The sequence below is a fragment of the Gekko japonicus genome, unplaced genomic scaffold, assembly GCF_001447785.1.
Source record: "Gekko japonicus isolate JY-2015 unplaced genomic scaffold, Gekko_japonicus_V1.1 scaffold1440, whole genome shotgun sequence".
In the NCBI taxonomy this organism is placed as follows: Eukaryota; Metazoa; Chordata; class Lepidosauria; order Squamata; family Gekkonidae; genus Gekko; species Gekko japonicus.
In genome coordinates this window covers 369,789-388,716 of record NW_015169819.1, presented here as the reverse complement: position 1 = coordinate 388,716, position 18,928 = coordinate 369,789, and the positions used below count along the sequence as shown (strand labels likewise).

Here is an 18,928-nt window from a genome sequence, read left to right as displayed (position 1 = left end):
TGTCAGAGTGTGGCCTAATATGCTGATGAGTTTCTGCTGTTGGGTGTGGCCTATTATGCTAATGAGTTTCTGCTGGGGGTTTTCTACAAAAAAAAGTCCTGCTCCAGAGCAAACTAATTTATGCAGTAGCCAAATCACTCACAACTTTAAGAAAAGTAGCTCACAAAGCAGAATTTTTGCTCACAAGACTCCACAGCTTAGAGGGAGCATTGGCTGGCACTACAGCTCATTTTCTGCTCTGAAAGGAGAAAGATATATGTGCCAACTGATTTGGATATTTTCCACAGGAGTCTCTGTTTTGTAGTGTGCCATCTGCACTGATCCTGCTAGTTTCTTTTTCCCTGAAGTCAGGAGAAAGATACATGTGCCAACTGATTTGGAGATTTTCCACAGGAGTTTCTGTTTTGTACTGTGATATCTGCACTGATCCTGCTAGTTTCTTTTTTCTGATTCTTGGACTAACAGGGATCACCACAAAGGTTGCCCCAGTCACCTTTCTTCATTGCCCAACTTTCACACCCATACATAGTAATGGGGAATACTGTGGCATGAATTAACTTAATCTTGGTTGTCCCGTTTCATTACTAACCCATATAAACTGTGAGTATAAGAACTGGATAGCCAGTGTAGCATGTTGGAAGGTACATGATGCTGTATCCTTGTATGAAGCCCAGTAAGTCTCAGTTTGGTCAGTTCCTAAATGGGAAACCACCTGGGAACATTTATGTACCTCACCTTGGGTTCCATAGTAGAAAATAGTTGGGATGAAAATTCTAGCATTCAGTTTTGTTAGCCCAAATAGTGACTTCTGGGTTCCAAACTTGCTCAGTTCAAACATGTCAGTTGAGAAATCATGCAAGGAATTATGTAAATATTGCCAATTACATATTGCCAACAGCTGAGAGTGAGCAACAAAGAATGGGTCACGCCGTAAATAACTTAGTTTCTTGTACATATACATTGTCAATTGCTTCTAGCTACCAAATGCTCCAGAAAGGCTAAATGAATAAAGACACTGGAGAATAGAGACCAGGACTGAATTAGCTGATAAGCTGGGGGCTGTTTGTAAGGAGAACAACTGGCAGGAGAGGGAAGTTCCACCATGAGCATTGATATGGGGAGAAAGAAAATATATGGGTGTATACTAGCTTCTGTGATGCTCCCCCTGGTCAAAGCCACATTACTCTTGCTGTTGCTTGACCTTCCCTGCAGTGGATTGGAGAGCAGAAGGGATTGCCAACTTTCCAATCCCCTCCCCTGACTTGCTTCTACCCTCTACCCCTTCACCATACCAGGAGTGTCCTGAAGTCCTGTCACAGCTGCAGCTGACTCCCAGGTTGCTTCCTTTGAGCAGGGCTTGAGGGTGTTACTGGCTCCATCTGGCTGCCAAACTCTATTACTGAGCCAGAGTCTGCAGCCCCACTCTGCCCATTCAGGGTGTGTTGTGGCCTGGCTGTTGCAGCTGTCAGGTAAGTTGACTCTACAGGTCTGAGGTGGGTCCCATGGCCAGACAGCTCCCCACCCCCAGAATGCCCTACTAATGGAGGCTTTAGGATACAAACACATGTAGTTAAAGAAAGAAAGAAAGAAAGCCTTAGAAACCTATACTCCCCAAAGGATAGTTTTATGAGTAGCATTAGCAGTACATTCTCCCTAGGGCTGATACTAGAAATGTATCATCTCAGATATGACCTTTGAAAAAGTGAAGAATTTATTTGCTTATTATTTGCTCCACAGAATGTTCTCTCTTTTAATAATGGATCTTGGCTTGGTTCCCAGGTGCTCCAGGTCCCCCAGGTGAGCCCTTTATCTCCAGGTATGGCTCAGCCATCACCATCCACTGGTCAAGTGGCGACCCAGGCAAAGGGCCTATCACTAGATATGTTATTGAGGCACGGCCTTCAGGTATGTTGGTTCTTGATCCACAGTTCCTTGGCTGCCCCTGACATTGTCTTTGTTTGCCATGGAAACTGCAGCTATTGACAATACTAGACATGAAGAAGAAAGTGGGAGAGCAGAGAGCAGTGCCTGAAATGACCAATGCACTTTGACATAACATGAAACTGTGGTTTAATTAATCTATGGTTACGATGATTGTCTGAATGCGGACCATCACACTTACTATGGATGCTGTGGGCAGCCTCCTCAGTGGGTGATAGTTGGGGCTCACAGGAACCTTTTATTATATGAGTATTGTATTTTCCATGGCATTCTAGCAGTTCTTCTGTGGTACGTTCGTGAACTCTGGCACATAATTTTGGAGTTAATGAATCTGGGGTTCCCTGTTTCCTAATCTCATAGTCATGGACTGGAAATACTGGTGATCCAGACTCTAGGAACACACCAAGAATATTAGCCTGATTTGAATTAGTCTCCCCAGTATGTGTCAGGTTCTATATCAGCACTACACTGTTTAGAATGATATATTACAACCTAGCTTCTCCAACACACTAAGATTGCCTGAATCCAGTGCATGTAATATCTCACAGTCTTTTTTGGGGGTGGGTATTTTTTTGTATTTTATTTATTTTTTAATTGGATTTCTACCCCACCCTTCCTGCTGTAGCAGGCTCAGGGCGGCTTACACAAACACTACACAGCTAAGTGTGTGTCTTGAAGTCTCCTGTAGGGATTGACTTTGTGAGCTGGTTTCCATCCCCAAGAGGATGCTGTGATTCCTGAACCACTCTGTGCCTCCCATCCCTACCAGTTATAAGGTCATCGCTCTGGGGGAGAGCACTATTCCACTGCAGGGAATGATTGATGAACTCACAGGCCAAGAGCAGGGCAGACATAGGGGGATAAATCACTTGAGTGCTTTGAAATGGTCTCTCACTCGCTTTTTAATGATGCTGCTTTGAGTGACAGCCTCTAGGAGACCACAGGACAGACCAGATGGCATGGCACAGGGGCTGTTAATTGCCTCTGAGGCTCGTGCACCTTAACCTGAAACAATGTATGCTGAAAGACCCAGGCCATTACCCAAGGGGCATTTTCACAGGAGTCTCTAAACGCAGATTTCGAGCCTTCCTTGTGCTACTGAAATGCATGTGTGTATGTTGTTATGCAGGATAGAAAACAAAGAAAACCCCAATCGAATGTAAATTCAGTGCAGGCTTTATACAATAGAAAAATGGGAGCAAACACGTGCAGGAAGTGGGTTTTAACATCATATGAAATGAAGCATGGAGTTTATAGCCTTTTTCTCTGCCTTTTATTTCCCACAATATCCCTGCCCGAGAGTTTAATTCTTACAGCTCTGGACCCTCGTTATCTCTTTCTATAGTGCTGCTGAAAATTATAAGTGCTTTACAAATCTGGCTTCATTTTATATTTTTAATATTTATTGTGTACCATGAGTTGGCAGTGAAGCTGCAGCTGGTGCTTTGGAGTATACATTTGAAGAGGGAGCTCAATAGTTTGCCACTGAAGAGAAAGATCACATGGGGTGGCCGAGGACTGGGAGGAGGTTCCAGGAGGCAGGGAAAGTAAGGGACAGTGAGCACAGAGGCAGCCATGGGGTCTGCTTGTGGAGGGTAGACTTTCAGTCATCCATAACACTTCACCCAGAGAACACATGTGCAGAATGAAATATGCCTTCTGCCACCTCATCGGTCAGTCCTGGTGTGAGGATACAAGCACAAAAACATCAGTGAGCTCTATGAGGCTGTTGGCAACTCCTTTTTTATTTGCTTGAACAAAAGTATTATTAGCTCAGATGATGAAAATCTGATTACCTCCAGTGGAATGAGACAGATCTTCCCTTCAGAACCCAGGCTGGTACCAAACCCACCTGATGACCTACCAGCACTATTGTCTGCGACAGCTGCTCTTTTTAGGGTAACCTCAGCCGGACAGCTTTGCCTATCCCCTGGAAATAGAGATAGTTTAATCTACCTTTTGAATTTGCTGTGTCACAAAGATGCAGAATTGAAGTTATTTTCTGGAATATACATACACAGTCGACAGTTTAAAAGCATTGACATTTATCTGTCCCATTGTAGGACATTGGCCCGTTGCTTAGCTTATCTTTACTTTCTTTGCCTGATTTAACATTTTTACGCACGCATGAAGTGGGTGCAGATACAGTTTACACATGTTGCTTGAACTTTATTTGACCAAGATTTGCCCAAATATTTAAAAATGAAGGATCACAGGTATACCCATCATACTAATTTTGCAAATAATTACATAATCTGTGCACAGGCTTACAAACCAGTCATATAAATTTTTGTAACATTTTTTTATAGGGGGGGGGTGTTGTACATATTTGTACCAGACAAGAATCTGACCCTCATTCTGGGGGGGGGGGGTTAAAGTGTGTATGTGTACATGTATGCATAAACATACACACGTGTATTTCCTATTTTGACTACACTGTTTTTTCTCTTCCAGATGAGGGGCTCTGGGACATTCTTATAAAGGACATCCCCAAGGAAGTGACCTCATATACCTTTAGCATGGATATTTTAAAACAAGGTGTCAGCTACGACTTCCGCGTCATTGCTGTCAATGACTATGGCTATGGGACACCCAGTGCTCCCTCCCCATCAGTCTCAGGTAACGGTGGAATAAGTATGTTACTGCCTTAGGTTACACCAGGTGTGTTCATCTCCCACTCATTGAACTGGAGCCATGGAAGCACTGTACATCAGCCATAAGTTACTGTGGCGGGGAAAGGATTCTTGACTGCTCTATGCTGGTTGATGTTTTGCAGCTCAAAAAGCAAACCCTTTCTATGAAGAATGGTGGTTCCTGGTTGTCATTGCTTTGGTGGGACTCATCTTCATCCTCCTGCTGGTCTTTGTCCTTATAATCCGTGGGCAAAGCAAGAAGTACGCTAAGAAGTCAGACTCAGGTGGGTGCCAATATGATCCCAAGAAAGCCCTGATAGGGGGAATATATATATATATATTTCGGCATGCTTCCTTTTCAGGGCTCTGAATGCTCAAATGGTGGAGAGACTTCAGTGGAGGCTTCCAAGCAGTAACCCTTGAGGAGCACAGTACGAGCCAATGGCAGATGACTCAGTAACTTCCAGTCATCCACAGCCTTTACATCTATCTCTTCTCACTCTCTTAGCTCTAGCCAATATGTCACTTCTCTGCCCAAAACCTCCTGGCTCCAAACTTCTTTCCTACTCATTAGATCACATTTTCTTCTTGGAAGTTATGTTCTTCCATACTGTTCTACAAATTGTGGCTCGTATGTCCCAGGCCAGAGTAAAGACACACAAGGGAAGTCCAGTGAGAAGATTATTTGATGTTTATTGCAATAAACAGGGGAAACAGTGCTAAGCAATAAATTGCATGCAAAACCAAAGCTGCTTTCCGCTGCAAACATGGTGTGCAGAAGACTATATACTCAAAATGACATAAGCAAAGATGATAACGCATAGAAACATTCATTGGTTACAAGTAAAGGGGCATCATTTGAGTTGGCATACATCCATTGGCTGACCCCAATGCAGGATAGTGTTACATTGTATTTCATTCAACTACAAATTGTTTATGTGACAAGGAACAAAGAGGTCTTCTCTGGAAGTTGTCAGGGACCTCTCATGTATAAGCAAAAGGCCCATCTTAAGATAAGAGGTGTGAATCATTGCACTTGCTATAGGATACAGCCAGATGCTTAGGAGCCTCATATAAAAACACAACTGGAATACTGAAGAGTGATGGGCACATCCCTCTCTTCTGTCAATGCATTGTAAAACCATAAATTTCCCACCAAAAGGCCTTGCAGGAAGAGGGGAGTTTGATTGAAATTCATTCTACTTTTGGAGTTTATTGACCTGAGAAAGAGAAAGCATCCTACAGCTGTGTTCATTAGAGACAGGAAAAGAATGTGCTCTCTTGAGCCAGCTTGTGAATCGTCTTGAAAACCATGAGACACAGCATTCTAGTAAAGGCCATCAAATCAATAGCTATATAGGGCACATTGTGATCAAACCCATCATGGAATTAAAGCAGCACCAGCCAGTTGAGTTGCCAGCCCCCAGGTCTAGGCAGGCCTTCAATCCACCCCCACCCAGTTTTAAAAGGTCTTTTTGAAAGACTTCAAAGGGTCTTTTTGCGAGCCGAGCATGCCCGCGACCACACCCTGCAGCTGGTCGGCGGGCCATGTCATCCCAACCAACCAGCTGAAGCCCTTTAAAATGGGCAGGAGGGAACGGAGGGGGTGGCTGGGCAGGTGGTCACTCTTGGGGGAGGGGCTTGGGGCATTCCCACCCACCCCCAAAAACCCCCCCAAATCCCCTCAAATCCCCCTGCCAGAGCAACAAGGAGACCTGGCAACCCTAGCAACCAGCTACCACTAGGAAGCCCACAAACAGGAAGACTGCAACCGCAGCAGCATCCTCCCTCTGCTCCTCAGCAGGAGGCATACTATGTTTGGTACTGGAGGGAGTAGATATCCATCATGATTTGTTGCCATTGATTGCCCAGTCATCCATGAATTTGTTCCCTTCCCTTTTAAAGCCTTCCAAGTTGATGGTCATAACCACATCCTATGGCACCGGGTTCTGCAAATTAACTCTGTACTGTGTGAAGAAATACTTCCTTTTGTCTGTCCTGAATCTCCCACCCTTCAGCTTCAGTGGATTACCCCAGGCTCTAGTATTATGGGAGAGAGAGAGAGAGACGAGTTTCTCCATCCACTCTCTCCACGCCATGCATAATTTTATAAACCTCTATCATATCTCCCCTTACTTGCCTTTTTCTAGGCTAAACAGCCCTAAGCATTTTAACCAGTGCTCATAGGGCAGCTGCTTAGTCCCCTGATTATTTTGTTGCTCTTTTCTGTATCTTTTCTAACTCTACAATAACCTTTTCCAAGTATATATATAAACTATTAATGTTGTTTTTGTTGTGGAGAAGGATCACAAATACAAGAAACAACTGTGAATGTCCTTTGCACCCTGGGAGTTTTCTTGATAAACCCTCTTTGAAGTTTTACACTGTGGGAAATTAGGGTGTAAAGCCAATGGGTACTTTGATACCATTCCAAGCTGACAATTGAACAAATGGCTTCATGTCCCAGTATCGCCAGAGGCAGCCACAAAACTGGAGAGGTCACTGGGGCAAGGGAATGTGGCTATGTTTGCTTTACTCTAGTTGTGAGGAAAATCAAGACATTCCCCTTAGACAAATGCACTGGATGGAGGGGGATGGGAGTGGGACATGGGATTTTTGGAAACAAGGACTCATAACATTTGTTCTGGGATTGGAGGACTGTTTCATAGAGAATATTTTCCTTGTAGGGGATTACAGAGCTGTTAAAAAAGAAACGTATACTATCATCCAAGCACAACTACATGCAGCAATCACAATTTTCACACATGATGGTGTGTATAATGGGGGAGCGTCATTTTGAATTTCTCATCGCTCTTGTTCTGAACTGAAAGCCCTTATTTTAATTTTACTTCTGCCTTGAGAAAATAAAGAATCATGGGCTCAATTGTTGCATCATCTTTTGTTTTCTTGCAGCGAATTTTTCCTATACAGTATCTACATTTCTCAACATTATCTATGTATCAATAAATCAACTTTATATAATGTGAATAAATGGCATACATTGAATGTATAAACACTGTATAAACTGTATATAAAATCTACAAAAAGGTGGAGGCTATTTGCTTGAGGACACTCTAGCTCTGACTTTCATAGCCCCACAGGTGCTTTTAGGACCTAAATTGGAAGATGTTCTAATTCAGCAACTGTGCGTTTGGCACCAGACACATGACTTTCACCTTTTGAGGCCTCACAAACATCTTTGTCATGTGTCTTTAGATCTTGCTGCTTAACCTTCCTCTTCCTGGTCCAGTATTCACTTATTGGTTATCTTACTGCAATATGTATTTATGTGTACCTCGATATCGTTTGACCTCTGAAGAAGGCACCAATAGGGTAGAAACGCATCAGGTCATGTGTATTGGCCCTTGTGTTTAGGCTATACTTTTTTACGAGGCTTTCATTGGGCCCTTATGTATGTTTTTCACTGTCTTTCTAATAAATACTTGTAATTTTGTATATTATAAGTTTTAACTAGGTTTTTAATATTGGCCCTTCATTAGACTTTCTTCTCACCCTTTTGGTTCTTGATTCTAGTTTTTGGGTCAGGTTTGTTTTCCCCTCTCTGTGTCTTACTCCCTTATGGCCATTGTGTGAAACAGGGTGCTGGACTAGATGGACCACTGGTCTGATCCAGCAGGGCTCTTCTTATGTTCTTAATAAGACTTCTTTCCTTTGTTGCTCTGCACATAGCCTCAGAAGGTTGTCTGTGCTGCTTTCAAGATGGATTCCAGGTCTTGTTTGTCTCATAGGAATATTTCTTTTCATTCTGTTGTTTTATGGCCCCTGATCTGTCTTGCCATTATTTAAACCTGAGATGGCCCTTCCTGATACAATCAGGAAACAAATGTCGAGGTTTATTCTCTTTGGTAAGAGATTGAGCAGCTGCCTTGCCCCCTTGAGGTAATACCTGCTTCCCTGGCTTTTTTCAGGCAGCAACTCCAAATCAAATGCACTTGGCCATGGAGAGATGGTCAGCCTGGATGAGAGCAGTTTTCCTGCTCTGGAGTTAAATAACAGGCGCCTGTCGGTGAAGAATTCCTTCTGCCGGAAGAATGGTATCTACACAAGGTATTGGAGGCTGCTCAAGCAGCAGACGAACTAATGGAAGAGAGTGGGATACACTTAACTTGGGAGGGGTGTTCTCCCACACTAAATGCTTTCCTTTTCTGAATGAAATCTCAGCTCTTCCATGTCTCTTCCGAGGTCCCCACCACGACCAAGCCCCGGCTCCCTGCACTATTCAGATGAGGATGTCACCAAGTATAATGACCTCATCCCAGCTGAGAGCAGCAGCCTCACTGAGAAGCCCTCAGAAATCTCTGACTCACAGGTGAGCCACGCTGGAGGTTGTGGGCTGAGGTGGTTGCATAAAACTAGAGCAGAAAGTACTAAGAGTGCCACAGGATTTCGAACCAGGTAGCATATTGGGCAAGTGTGGGGCACTCCAGCATGGACTAACAGGATCACAAGGAACTTGTCATGGGTATAGAAGACTTTTCTGACACAGTAAGCTTTGCTACAGTGTGCAGAAACTTCCCAGTCTAATGAGATGCGGTGGCACAATCTTGTCACACTGCTACAGCTTGAGGGCTCTGCGCATGCACAGCAAGACTTCGTGCTTCACTGGTAATCCTGGGTCAGTGCACCTGTCAGAATCTACAGCATCCTGGTTCTAGCTGCTGAAATGGTCTCCAGTATCAGAAACAGGTTTTCGGAATAGTGGAGTGGCAGATGCTGTGTGCACATCCATCTAAAAACAACTGGTGTCTACTGAAGCTTTTCCTGTGTGGAACCATGTGTTCCCACTCACCTCTATGAAGTACATACACATTAGGGGTGACAACCATTCTGAAAAATCCCATGCATTGCTGTTGTGTTTAGCTTTGGGGCTCGTTGAAAGAAAAGCAAGGGGAAATGCTCCCCCATTCCTTGTGTGTGTGGGTGGGTGTTCTGGGCTCTACCTTAGTCCTGCTCCAAACTGGTGGGCTCCACCACAACCTTAGCTCTTGGCCCCACTTTGGGATCTCTCTATAGAAATTCCAGTTTTCATTTCAGGAGCTGGTAACCCTGACAGGCATGTTGCTTGTGTGATGGTGGTGTCAACTCACATTAAAGGATGAGGTAGATGTTTATAATATGACATTTGCAAATGTATTTGTATTTTACAAGAGAGTGAAGAGTTGGAGGGAGCCACATGAGCAAGGTGTTGTATGGGCCTCTGAGCAAACGCAAGTCAGGATCCTCTGACCCTAGTATTTGGGATTGTGGTTTATAATCCTGTCAATGGAAATGGAGTAATAACGCCAGATTTAATAAAGAGGTCAAAATCCTTGCTTCTTTCTCCATTGCCCAAACCCTTGTTGATATGTTCTGCTTCCTTGTCAATATATTTGGGGGGGGGGTGTCCAAGGCTACTAAGGTAAGTATAGAGCAGGGAGAAAACTGTGGCCTGCAACCAACTGCAGGCTGAATAAAACACTAATCTGAAAAGGTTGTTCATCTATGTCCTGAATACTAGATGATCTAGGATACTAGATAGCCAACCTGCCTGGTGAAAAATCTGAAAAAGTATTTGTTCCTCTACATCCTTCTGGAAAAGGAGGTGGGGATCAGAGGAGCCTGCTGCATAGCAGCAGAGAAGAAGCAGGCAGACATCTGCCTCAAAAAGTCAGGATTGGGGCACACACAGCTTTACAGCCAGGCCTTTCTTTCCCGGGCCCTGTTGCTAGCAGCAACAGGCACTAGCAGTTCTGGGGTTGTCAGGAGCTGGCATCCCTGCCAGGCTAAAGCCAAATGACTCCTTTGTCTTCTGCTTGAGAACAGAGATTGTTGTCAAAAGGCCTGGACCACTACTGGCACCCTGGGGCAATTAGGCAGGCAGAGGGATTACTGTCATGGCATTGGGTCCTTGCTGAAAATACATCTAGGTGTAAATCCATCCAGGACTGGTCTGAGCCCTGGACAATAGAGGGCATGAATTTCAGAGCTTGGTTTTATCTCTGCTAATGCCCAGCAGGAGGCTACAGCAGTACAATGAGTGAAGTGCCAGAGATCTGTGATTTGCTAGTACAAGGAAATGCTCCTTAAGGCATTCATGTTCAGCACTCAAACTTCCATAAACATAATGCTGCCCACAGCTCTACGTTGAGCCTGACAAGAGATTTTATTAATGGTTGGGCTTTATACAAGGGTTGTTTCGTAGGAAAAGAGCTAGGGGAACTCATTAGCATAACTCATTAGCATATGCCACACACCCTGACATCACCGGAAGTGTGTCATAAGGCCACACCCCCTGACATCACCGGAAGTGTGTCATAAGGCCACACACCCCGCCCCCAATGGTCCCGCCCGCACCGCTGGCCTTGCAGCTCCACTGCCAAGCCCCATGAGGGGCCCGGCGGTGGACCTGCAAGGCCAGCGGGAATGCAAGGATGCCCCGCGAAGGCCCTCCCTGGCCCCAGGCAGGCAGGGGTGGGGAGAGGCAGGGAGGAAGCAACTTACCCTCCCTCTTCTCCTGCCTCCTCCTGGCTGAATGAGGGCCGGAAGCAGGGGGCGGGGCTTCATCATGTGCCCCGCCCCCCGTACCTCACCCGGGGGAACTGCGATCCCCCCCGAAATGACCTCTGGCTTTATAACTGTTACACACAGGTCGCAGAAAGAATCCTTGGCAGATTATGGAACTGAAGATGACTTTCTTTGGTTTCAATTCAGTGCAGTATTTGTAGTACTGCTGGACTTCTGCAGTTAAAGGCAGTGGTGTACCAAGGGTGTGGTGTGTGTGTGTGTGTATGCTGTGACCAGGGTGCAGCTTGAGGAAGACCCTTGAAGGGGGTGCTTGAAGCCAGTGTCATGCTGTGTCCAGCCAAATGTATTTCCTTTTATTTTAAAATGCAGTTCTGGATGCAGCCACTAGGGGCACAGGAAGTCTGAGCATAGCAAAATGGCTAGGATCAGGTAGACTTCCCTTTCTCCCAGATTGGCTGCTTAACAGATTGTACAACCATGCCAGCATGCTTATAGCTGCTATAACAACCATGCCAGAATGCTGATAGCTGCTATAGTAATTGCCAGCCTGCAGGTCATTTTCTCCAAAAGTCAAGCCTTTCTCTCTTCATTTCCTTGCACCTTCTTTGGGGGGTAGTGTGTTTCTTAACATCCAGTCTGGAAAAGCTTGCAATCACTGTTTTGTGTTGCTTTAGCTAGTGTTAGTTAGTATAAGTTAGTACAAAGGGAGACTCCTAGCTCTCAAAAATGACTTGTAGATGTTTGGGATGGTCAGCTCTTCGGCTTCAAAATGGAGAACAGAAGTCCCTCCAAGCACCTGCTCAGAACACGAGTGGTGTGATGGATATTTATTTTTTTTTGCCGTCAAGTCACAGCTGACTTATGGCGACCCTCTCGGGTTTTCAAGGCAAGGGACGTTGGGAGGTGGTTTGCCCTTGCCTGCCTCCACGTCGGCCCTGCTTAGCTTCTGAGATCTGACGAGATCAGGCTGTTCTGGGCCTATCCAGGTCTGGGCTAGGCTGACTGTGACTGGCCCAAGGTCACCCAGCAAGCTTCTCTGGCACGAGTGAGGATCTGAACCTGGCTTCCCCAGATCCTAGTCCGACACTTCAACCACTGTACCACGCTGGCTCTCGTGGTGGGATAGCATGTTGGAATTTGAATGGTTTTACTGGCATGGTTATACATATGAAAAATGAAAATTTTTACTGTCTGTGTTTCTTTGGGTCCAGTTTGGGTTCTGCTGCTTCAGACCAACACAGCTACCCACCTGAATCTATTTTCTGGCCATTATTATTATTTGTTTTATTTCATGATTATTAATGAAAATAACTTTGTCGTATAGAGGAGGGGCCCTGACCTGGATAGCCCCAACCAGACAGGATAGCCCTGGGTGCCGGGTGCCAATTAGGCTAGGTACACCTCTGGCTAAAGGCAAGGCTTTGGGGAAACTCAGGTGTAAGTGTGCAGTGAATCTTATCCTCACAATCCATAAAGCACATATGCACAATTCCTCCAGATCCCTGGTAATCCACATGAACTATGGAATAAAGGAGAGAGAAAAGAGCTCCCAGAACTGCAACATGAAGTGTTCTTTAATTTGAGTACTGCTTCTGACTGTATTACAGGTTAAAAACCAGACATGGAGGATGGGAATGGGATGTCTGATCTGTGGCATTGTAGATTTACTTTTTAAAGGAGGGAAAGACAGGGTGGATCTTTGGTGCAGCCAGGGAAGCTGCGAGTTTCCAAAAAAACTTTTACTGTGCAACAAGAGGCCTGGAAGTCCTGCATTCTGTTCTTTAAAAATGCAGCTCTAACTTTCCTCTCTAAAGCACTTTGGAATGTATATAGAAGAGACTGGGGAGGGGAAGGGTTCCTGTGCTTTCAAGCCAGATGTTCTGTTCAAAGGCCCAGTTTTGATCTTGGAAATTGTTTTGGTATGTTTTTGACCTTGCTGCCTATAGCCCTGCATGCCTCTGAGACAAGGCGCCAGCCCACTTCTTCCCCTCCATTCTTGTCCTGGAGATGAGTACTGTGCAGCCCACTTTGGCCTTGTGCTTCCCAATTTCTTTGCAGTGGCTGAGAAGGCTAGATCCCCTTGCTCCTCGGAATGAGTACCTTGGAGGAACTGTTAAGAGCTGAACTGGCTGAAAGCTGCCACTTGATCGCATCCCTGGCTGGGGCGAGGGTTCTCATGAATGGTCCCTATTGTCCTTCTACAAATGGAGAAGCTGAATTCAATTACAGAGAGCACAGTTGAAAGGAGGGAACTGAGCCAAGGCTGCACTGCCCTGGCTAGCTCTGTTTTCTTCCTCCTACAATTGATATATACAGGGAGAGGGGGGAGGGAGAGAGGGAAGGAGAGGTCTCCCTGGACAGAGTACTTGGTAATCGGTTGATGATGCTTTTTGGAAACAGAGAAGAGAGTAGCCACATCAAGGATGTACAAGCCGAAGTCCTGGTTTCAGAGGTTTCTGAAATCATAAAACTGTCAGATTCATCATGATGAAATATTAATCACTGCAATGAGTGTTTAAGAACCAAAATTATGCGACTTTCTATCATCTGTACTTACATCAAATAATGTGACTGTTATGCAGGGCTATTTTTGGGCAGGAACGCACAGGAACGGAGTTCCGGCTAGCTTCAGAGTTGGCCACGCCCACTACAGCCAAAATCTCTGCGTGCGTGGCTACAGAGGGAAGGCCTGGAGAGTGACACACACACCCCAGTGACTCCAAGACGGGTGGGCCTGGAGGAGCCCTGGAAGGATCGGGGAGGCATTTAAATGCCTCCCTGTGCCTTCCCTGGCCTGTACAAGGGCCAGCTGCGGGGCGCCCGGGCAAGCGGGGTGCTTCCCTCCAAAGGCCGGCTTGCCCAGGCTCCCTGCAGCCGCGCTGTTAGCGGTGTAGCCTAATATGCTAATGAGTTTCTACTGCTGGGTGTGGCCTATTATGCTAATGAGTTCCTGTTGGGCTTTTTCTACAAAAAAAGCCCTGCTGTTATGTGAGCCGAGCCCTGTAAACTCAAAGGGTGTGAAATATAGAGGGTGAGAATATAAGCAAGAAAAGGACTACAGATCCATCAACTTGTAACTGAGTGTGGGTTTGATTCATTTCTACTCCAATCACATGCTGTTTAACCCGGCTGCTACCTGTGCAAATAGGGCCGCTAACCTCCAGGTGGGGCCTGGAGTTCTCCTGAGATTACAATTGGTCTCCAGACTACAGTAATCACTTCTCCTGGAGGAAATGGCAGCTTTGAAGGGCTGGTTAGCTCTGTGGCATCATATCCCAGCTGAGTTAGCTCCATGGCATCATATCCCATCCTAAACTCCATCCTTCTCAGTCACCAGCCCCAAATCACCAGGAATTTCTCAAGCCAGAGCTAGCAATCCGACATGCAAAGCAGCTAGGTGTGCTTAGTTAGCATGCCAGATATCTGTAGTTTGGAAAGGTGTTGCACTGGCACAACAGCTAAGCACATATAGGTTGCGGTCACAGGTGCGAGGTAAAGTGGGAGGGAAGCGAGGCTATTTGCTCTGCAGGAATTTGACCCGCATTTGCGTGATCACACAGTCCCTGGGAGCTGCGGGGGCAGCTCGCCACTGTGTGATCAGATGCAACCACGGGTGAATCGAGGGGGGGTGTGCTGCGTGTTTCCGGTGCGCTTCAATGAGGGATCGATGATTCGCATGTCCGCACTGAGTGCTCCCTATGCAGTGTGCGATGATGCGCATACCAAAAGGGGGGGGGAACAATGGCATGGAGTCAGACCATGGCATGGATGGCCTGCTCAGACCATCCCAACGCTATGGGAGCGTGCTGGAGCAATCACACAGGGGAAAGTCCGTTCCTGGCCCGTAGCAACCCGTTTGCTACCGGACTTTCCCTGGTGTCTTTTTACCTTGCTACTGTGGCGGAGCAAAACGGGTTGCCGATGAGTGCAGGACGCTTGGCAGATGTTCTCGTGTGATCACGCCCTTAAAATCTGCCCAGCATTCATGCCTATGACGTGGCTAATTCTGCGTGTGATCACAACCATAGCTGCTCTGTACAGATTGGAGCCCAGTTCGAATAAGGGCAAGATCCCATGGAGTAACTCCTTTTATCTTGCCAGAATCAAGTTTAAATCGGGTGGCAAACAGTAAGGCTGCTTAGTATTCTCTTCTAATTCGTTTTGTCATTTCCCCCCCACTGATAAAGAAATGGGGATCCATTCCTGTGCTGAACTGTTTTATTTCCTGTTTTTCCTGTTCCTGCTGAAATCTGCTATGCTCCTCCTGTCACACTCCCATCCAAAGTACTTTGTATCTCACATAACCCTGGAACATGCAACAAACATTGTAATTCCCATATTTCTGAGGAGTGAATAAAGAAAGAGTCCCAACAGGGTATGAGTGGAAGGTACTTCATACAGCAACTTTGCTGAAGCTTAGCAGAGGTCTGGGTTTGGCCAGTGTCTGGTTGGAAGACCTCCAAGAGACCCTCTGTATGCTACTGAATTCTACAATGGAAGAAAAACATGACAAATGAAAATGCAGCAGTTCCTCTTAGAATGGTGCCGTGATTTGTGCACATTAGGATTGTCAACAGATTTTTTTAAAATCTGCCAAATAATCCGTATACTAATAGTTAAGACAGCTAAATCTGAGGATACTTAAATACGGTGATTAGACTTCTGAATGGTTAAGACAGACCTTTCTACAAACTTGAAAAACACCTGAGTTTTGCAAAAAAAATGTGAAATCTATAAAGGAGCAAGATTGGGGGGTTTAAAAAAACCCAAAATGATAAAAGGAGCACCTGTAGCTTTAAGCAACACATTCCCTCAGTGGTTGTTGCTAGGCAACCACAGTATGCCAGGCTCTGTTCTGTCAGTAAAAGGCAGGGAGAGGGGGCAGGGCCCTTTCCAGGCCTATTTTAGCCTTTGAGGGAGGACTCATTGGGGCCAGGTATGGGGCTAGGATTGCCAGCTCCAGGTTGGGAAATTCTTGGAGATTTTGTGGTGGAGTCTGAGGAAGCTGGGGTTTGGGGAGGAGAGAGGCCTCAGCTAGAGATTGTGCTATAGAGTCCATCCTCCAAAGCAGCCATTTTCTCCAGGGGGATAGATCTGTGTTGTCTGGAGTTCATTTGTCCCACCTGGAGGATGGCAACCTTAGACCTGACACCAACCTCTGGGTGACTTGATACCACCCAACTTGCATGACTCAACTAGACCTGCCTGCTTGCTGCTGGTGAACAGCAGCTGCCTTATGAAAGCCAGTGTGGTATAGTGGTTAGAGCTTCAGGTTCCCATCTTGCTGCGGAAGCTCACTGGGTGATTAGGGACAGTCAACATACTTTCAGCCTAACCTAGCTCACAAGGTTGTTGTGCCAATAAAAAGGAGGAAATAATGTAAGCTGCTTTGGTCTCCACTGTGGAGAAAGGCTGGGTATAAGTGAAATAAATAAATAAGTATAGTTGAAGATGGGAGGCAGATAAAAAGTATGTTGGTGAATGGCTGAGAATGAGAGAACGGGGAAAGCCTCGTTTTTTGGTCTTTTTCCCCTTTTTGCAGAGGCAAAGAATGGCAGACATATTGTGTGGGATAAGAGAGGGTGGCCTGCCTCACACACACATCTCTAGGAGCATCGGCCCACCAAGCCGATAGCCTTCTGCATGCTTTAACGCTTCACTAAACTTGTGGTCTTTCTATCATACTCCACAGGGAAGCGACAGTGAATACGAAGTGGATCAGAACCAGCAAAAAGCCCACTCCTTTGTCAACCATTACATCAGTGACCCTACTTACTACAATTCATGGAGGCGTCAACAGAAAGGCATCTCCAGAGCTCAGGCTTACAGTTACACAGAGAGCGACTCTGGTGACCCTGACCACTGCCCAATGTCCAACAGCACCAGCACTCAACAAGGAAGCCTCTTCCGACCCAAAACTAGTAGGACTCCAACACCACAAACTCCAGTCAACCCTCCGAGCCAGCAGAGCACCCTTTACCGACCCCCCAGTAGCCTTGCCCCTGGATCCAGAGCCCCTATTGCTGGATTTTCTTCTTTTGTTTGACATTTTTAAAGGAAAGAAGAAAAAGAGAGAAAAAATGGTTAAGAAGAAAAATAATGGATTTAACAACAACAACAACGACAAACATTTTGGTCCAGAATTATTATTTTTTCGGAGGTGAAGGGAAGATCATGTGGGAGACAATCAGTCTTAGTTGAGTTTGGAATCATTTACTGCTGCTGCTTCTAGTATTGCAAATTGCTCAAAGGAATTACTGGTTTGTAAATGTGTGCCTGGAACAAGACGGGAGGCACAAGCCTCTTGGCAGGCCTAGAGCAGAAGGAAGGCAACAGGGTAAAGACTGGGAGCCCCCAAAGCCAAGACAATGTCTGGCTTTGCTGACCACCTCCTTGCAGGTCACAGTTCTAGACAGAGAAAGGAATTGTGAATCAATGTTTCTCAGAGTAGTTGCTTTGAGTTTGAATATTTTTTCTCCAGCCAAAGTTTTCCTCGGAGGGGAACGGGTGAGGGCTCCACCAGTCATAAATATGAGCCAGGTGAGCCACTGCAGCCAGTGCTCCAGGAAGCTAGATGCAGCACTTGCTAGCGTGGTGTGCAATACACTGGTCAGGGAGAACACGGGCCAGGCAGTTAACAGCTGGCCAATGAGAAAGGACGATTCCAAAACCAACCCACGGCGATGCTACGGTGGGAGTCTTTGTGAACCAGTGTGACACTGAAGAGAATTCCAACTGCAGTAGTCATCGTGAGTGTGTTATTACCGTTTCTGCAGAGGGCAAACGGCACCTCCTCCCGGAACTAGTTTTGCCTCCATTCTGCTCTTCCACTACAATTCAGAACTTTTTGCAAAAGTTACCCAAGATGAATGGTGCTGATTAGAGAAACAGTGCGGTTTCCTTTTGTGCATTTTGATGTGAGGCTAGGAGAGTACATTTGAGGAGGGCTGGGAGGCAGGTGCAAGATTCAAAGGAGCCAGTGTTCTGTCCTGGGGCAGAAAAAACACTATCAGTATCACCTCACTGAAAAGTGCCTGCCCCTACTTGGAGGGAGAGCTGCCACCAGGCAGAAGCCATCCCACATGGCTGGAGGGTCTCTCAGCATTCTGATTTCTTCTCTGTTCCTTTTTCCCCCCCTTCACTTCATTGGACAGGGAGAGAGGAAGGGGAGGAAGGACGTCCCAATCCAGTTCAAGTGCAATTTGAGGAGGTCTTCAGGGAAAAGATATAAACTTGATCTTTTAAATGCTGCACGGCCCCTTGGTGCTGGCTTTAGAATGGATAATGGGGGGGGGGCTTATTTATGCCTCACTGCAGCATTTTCTCTCTTCCTGCTAGCCAAACTAAATGTTCTCTTCAGTTCCATATAAAAGGAGAGTCTGTCCCCATTCCCCTTTTATATAGGTTATTTTTATAATTATTCACCCACCACAAACATTAGTGTGGGAGAGGGAGGTGGAACAGGTGGGTGCTGATGAAGTGTTGTGTCGAAAGTGGTAGCCTCTCTCTTTTTTCCTTTCCTTTATAAAAATTCTATTTTAGCACAAAAGTATGGGGGACAGGGGGGGAGTTATTTTTGTTTCTTTGGGGCCTAGCAGAATACACACAAACACAGAGTGCCTACTGAGTCCCCAGATCTGGGGTGGAGGCCATTTTCTTTTCTAAGGAAGTTATGGTTTAGAGCAACGGAGTCCAGGAATTATGGGAGGAAGGAGGGAACAAAAAAATAATGAGCACAGTGCTCCAGGTGGGTTACCTTCTTTCCTGCGAGTGCTAAGAATCTATATCCATATAACCCTCTCACCTCACCCATGCCTTTATTTGCACAT

General features: G+C 45.9%; 1 protein-coding gene across 1 annotated transcript in view; it reads left to right on the top strand.

Moving 5' to 3' along the window:
* The window catches only part of SDK2 (sidekick cell adhesion molecule 2), a gene marked incomplete at its 5' end in the record, with an annotated part of 107,001 nt that extends 89,856 nt beyond the window's left edge, over positions 1–17,145 (top strand). Inside the window, 6 exons of the mRNA XM_015417197.1 lie at positions 1,780–1,905; positions 4,396–4,560; positions 4,718–4,858; positions 8,504–8,642; positions 8,778–8,904; positions 16,792–17,145. Of these exons, the coding sequence (XP_015272683.1) occupies positions 1,780–1,905; positions 4,396–4,560; positions 4,718–4,858; positions 8,504–8,642; positions 8,778–8,904; positions 16,792–17,145 (1,052 nt within the window). The remainder of the gene's footprint in view (positions 1–1,779; positions 1,906–4,395; positions 4,561–4,717; positions 4,859–8,503; positions 8,643–8,777; positions 8,905–16,791) is intronic.
* Positions 17,146–18,928: the final 1,783 nt, after the last annotated feature.